We start from the raw sequence: 4884 nt of genomic DNA on the forward strand, positions 1-4884 counted from the left end.
TAAGCACTTTTTCCATTGTGGCAAATATCTGTGTTATCAAGTAATTGTGTGTTCAATAAAGCAGGATACACACGATAAATTGTTTTAACCCCCCCAGAAAAATTCACTTTTTTCCTCCCATTTTTATATTTATTATTCAAGGTTTGATCATTTCTTTGGATTTTCCCAAGTATATTGTTGTTTTGCAAAGTGTTTTACTTTCTTTCCTAAACATTATTTGGCCATCAATCAGATCTCAAAAAAAAGCTCGTGCATTATTTGAATTTCCTGCTGCACAACACATATTCAATTGAGTTTTAGCATCCCTAAAAAGTTTATTGAATCTTATTCAACTGTCAACTTTTTGCATTAATTGTGTCAATATTATAAGGATTATTATTGTTTTTTGGGAGAAGAGTGAAGAGTGAACCCTGACATCACCTTTGTTGACTTTGTTTTTTAAAATAATATTTTTTTTTGTTTTTGCTTCCTATTGTCTGTTGGTACCGCTACCCTATTGTTTTAGTTGACATTATAAGGGTTATTTAACGGAAGGGAAATAAAATTCATACTTTTCATTCACTTCAGTGAAGAAGAATCCAATCACTACCAAAAGAAAACACTAGGGATCTTTATAAGACAAACATCGAAGTCAACTTTTTCGGCGTTTAATATTTGGAAGATTTTTTTTTTTCAGCAAGCATAAGCTACAGGTATTTTTTTTTTCCTTTGCGCTTTTCATTGTTTATTAAATTGTGTTGAGGGGCGGGCGGATTCCAAAGTGGTACCTGCAAGATTTTTTTTCTGTTTCCTGTTTGCTGTTTTCTGTTTCCCGTTTTTTTTTAAATCAAGCTAAAAAATCCATTTTAGTTTGGAAAAAAAAGGGTGTACCAATTTATACAACAATTAACTTTTTCAGTCAATTATTCATACTATTACTCATTAGTAAACAATTCACACTATACAAGAAGAGAAACCCCAATACCAATAATTACAACAAGAACAAAGAAGCCTATTGTTATTGCAGCAACAGATTTCCACATAAAACTTACATACAAACGAACAAACAACTTTCTTAGACTTTACAGATTTTAATCATTACATCTAAAATTCCCAATTGGAATAATAATAAGAGAAAGAAAGAGAGAGAGGGAACGAAAAAAAGAAACAAATTTATTATTAATTCAATTTCCATTTGTTCAATTTTTTTTTTGGTTTTTGTTTGAATATTTTCATTTGCTTTTTTTCTTTCCAAAACCCTGCCTTTCCTGTATTGGTATTGGTGAGTTTAATTTATTATATTCTTTGAAGAAAAAGTTCCTTAATAAATAAACTATATTTTGAATAAGAGAATAAGTACAAAGTTTGGAGGGTACTAAACATTCATTAACTCAAACAACCAGATTATATCCAATTTGAAGACCATTTACGCCGCACAAACGTGGAACCACCCCCCAATTTGTGATAATTATTATCCTCAAAGTCAATCTTTCTAGTGACTAATCTAATAGATTACATCAAAAGTACACTGACATCTCAAACATCAAAGATACACTTATTTCAAGTTCAATAGTGAAGTTTCAATATCTGTCTTATATATATTTAAGGGGGTTGAAAATTTTAAACTGAAAACAACAATTAGTATAATTCAATTCAATATTAAGCAATGTCTAATTCAAGTATAGTCCCTACATATAATGGGTATATTCATAACACAAGAGATGCATTAGCAGTGATTCAACAAGTTCTTGATAAACAATTGGAACCTGTTTCCAGAAGACCCCATGAACGTGAACGAGGCGTGCTTATAGTTTCTGGAAGTGTATTTGTGTTTATTGAACAACTGTCGGGAATCAAAAGATGGACAGATGGTATTTCATGGTCCCCATCAAGAATCCAAGGTCGATTTTTAGTATATGGCGAATTGGATAAAAAGAATCTAATTGATAAAGACAAGAAGAAGAAAAAGAAGCGTAAATTTGGTCCCGACGACGAGTACGACCACAATGTCAATGAACCAGATTATACTGGTGGGTATGGTAACCACCTTCATAATGACAACAGAAGTCACCTTAATAAGAATTCTCGATCAGGTCCAATGTTGCTTGCGACTGGTACAGGTAGTATCACTCACACTGTAATAGAAAATAAACCATCGTCATCGGCATCAATGATTCATTCAAATGTTATTCCAGCATCGAGTTCATTTTTAACCGACTACAGAACGAGTCTAGGTAATGGTCCTATGGTTTCAGCTGCTATACTGCAAAACGGATTAGTTAAAAAGACTATAACTTTGACAACTACAACAAAGGAATTACACATGGAAGGGAAAGCTGAAAAGCAAACAATCCATCTTATAAGTTATTATAGTAAACAAGATATTGATTCAGGGAAATTGCAACGTCCTTCTGAATCTGATTTAAAACACGTTCAAATTTCTCCAGCGTTATGGACAATGGTACAAGAAAATTCATTAGGAGGCAAAGCTCCCATTGACGATGAAGAGTGTTTTATAGTAGATGGCCACAATCAGTACACAAATGTTTCCTATATTCAACAACAACAACAACAACACCAACTTCAACACCAACCACTTCTTCATCATTCTTCTTCAGTTGCAGGAAGTACAACCAGTATTGTTAACAATAGTTTATCAATATCCAATGGAGGTTATGGCAATAATTATTCCAAAAATTTATCCCGTTCTTACAACAAGTATTCTAACTCCCAAGTTTCTCAACTACTGTATATGTTGCCACCTCAAACAGAATCATCATCAACAGCAACAATTGCATCTGGGGCGTCAGTGAGTGTGAAACGCGAAGATGACACGAACAACGGTAGCAATGCCCCCACTGGCAATGAAAATCAATATGTAAATGCAATTAATCACCTGCATACTTCATCATATGGTGGTCAAGGATATGCTACAGATGCTACAGGTATAGCAACACCAGCATACAATAGTTATTCACAAGCAAATACAAGCATCAATACATCTCTGCAACAACAACAACAACTACAACAAGGCCAATATGGCCAATATGTTCAATATGGCGTTGCTCCAAGTACCATTTCCGGTGCAACCTCTACTAACAATAATAGTGGTAATGCTCCTAATATCCCACAAGATGTATACTATAGTCATTATACAGGTTTTGTTCAACCACATTACCCTCAATACCATATTGCCACAGGTAATGCATCTGATCAATACAATACAAATGCCGCTAATCATCAGTACCATTCAAACAATACTACTTCCAGTGCCAACAACAACAGTAGCTCACGAACAACAGGAGTAGGATCCAAACGTAAACCAAGTATTGTTAGTAATAGTACCAGTGGAAGTGTTAGTGGTGGTAATGGCAATGGAAATAACTATGGCTACAATTCAAATAGTTCTACATCAACCAATCGACCACCAGCAGTCAGTACCAACACCACAAGCACTACAAGTGGAGGCTCTAGTTTTAGTGGACCTAGTAGCAACATAACTACAAATTCCATGTCGAATAATCCTTGGTTTAATAGTTCTACAAATATGGCAGTGAATTCAAGTTATATTACAAGTTCAGGTGGTGGTAATTCACATGGAGGAATTGGAAATAACGAATATGAACCCATGCCAATGACTAATAATAGTGCCAGTATTCCTGCTTATTATCAACAACATGTTCCTTCTCATGTTGGTTCTGCTCAACAACATCAACTGCAGCAGCAAGTGGCTGGTGTAGGAGCACCACATATCATTCATAATCATCCGTATCTTCATCCAACATATGGTCAAGGATCAAATAGTGCTAGTACTGGTGATAATTCAACACCTGGTGGATCAAGTGGTAGTGGTAGTGGTGGTAGTGGCAACAATGGTGCTGGTGGATCTAGTAGTGTAGCTGCTACTTCGGGTGTTACTAGTTCTAATACCAGTGGTAATATTGTTACTAATGGAACATTGGTTGCTGCTGGAACAGATGACGCAGTTGGAAATTCTTCTGGGTCGTATTACACCGGTACTTAGTTGAATTAATACGGTGATTCTGTTATTATTTTGGGGCTCATTCAGGTGTTTTTTTTTACATTTGGTATATCTTATATATGTGGGTCTGTGTGTGAATTCGTGTTTGTGATAAAGTTCTAGTCTTCGTATTTTTAATATTTTATTTTTATTTATATATATATATTTGTCGATTTCTGAATTATTTTATTATAGTATTTGTAATTTTGGTGTATGTTGTGTTGTACTATAGGTTTAGATGATTATACTTACTGTTGGTAAGATTGTTAATTCATTTTATACAAATAAATCTCATTTTCAATTGATTTGGTTAAACTCAATCTGTAGGATTGAAATGAATCACATAGTATCTGGATGATCAATACTACTTAGAGAGCTGAAAAAAAATCAAAATTTGGGAAACTATTCATGAAGGGAATTGTAATATTGCCGCAACAAATAGATAAATGAATGATATGATGACGCCTTGACCATTTGTCATTGCGAATTCACCTTATGATGCATAAAAAGATAGAAAGATAAAGATAGGTGGATGTATGAATATCTGAACGAATTGGCTAGTTTAAGATTTTAAGAAATTAACCTCATAAATGCAATAATCCAAAAACAAAAATTCAAAAAATTACTCAAAAAACAATTTATGGCGATGCAAATTTCTTTTCTAAAAATACACGGAAATCCAGAAAATCATCATACCATAACCCTAATTCTCATATCAATATGCTTTTATTATACGTAAAGTAAAAAAAAAATAGTACAAAATATAGAAAACAAACTTTAATTCCAAATATAGAATTTAGCAAAGTAGACTTGAAGAAGTATAAAAACTAAAAGCTAAAAAAGAAGATCATACCCAGTTAACTCCGATTACTCCAAGATAAACA

At 33.5% G+C, this 4884-nt stretch overlaps 1 protein-coding gene across 1 annotated transcript; it reads left to right on the top strand. All coding sequences in view use genetic code 12, as the record gives it.

Moving 5' to 3' along the window:
• Nucleotides 1–1645: 1645 nt before the first annotated feature.
• WOR1 (transcription factor WOR1) lies at nucleotides 1646–4003 on the top strand (the record flags this gene model as incomplete). The annotated part of the gene is made up of 1 exon (XM_718474.2): nucleotides 1646–4003. One exon carries the CDS (start codon nucleotides 1646–1648, stop codon nucleotides 4001–4003), a length of 2358 nt encoding a protein of 785 aa, XP_723567.2.
• Between the last annotated feature and the right edge of the window lie 881 nt (nucleotides 4004–4884).

This window comes from Candida albicans, chromosome 1 (genome assembly GCF_000182965.3).
Source record: "Candida albicans SC5314 chromosome 1, complete sequence".
In the NCBI taxonomy this organism is placed as follows: Eukaryota; Fungi; Ascomycota; class Pichiomycetes; order Serinales; family Debaryomycetaceae; genus Candida; species Candida albicans.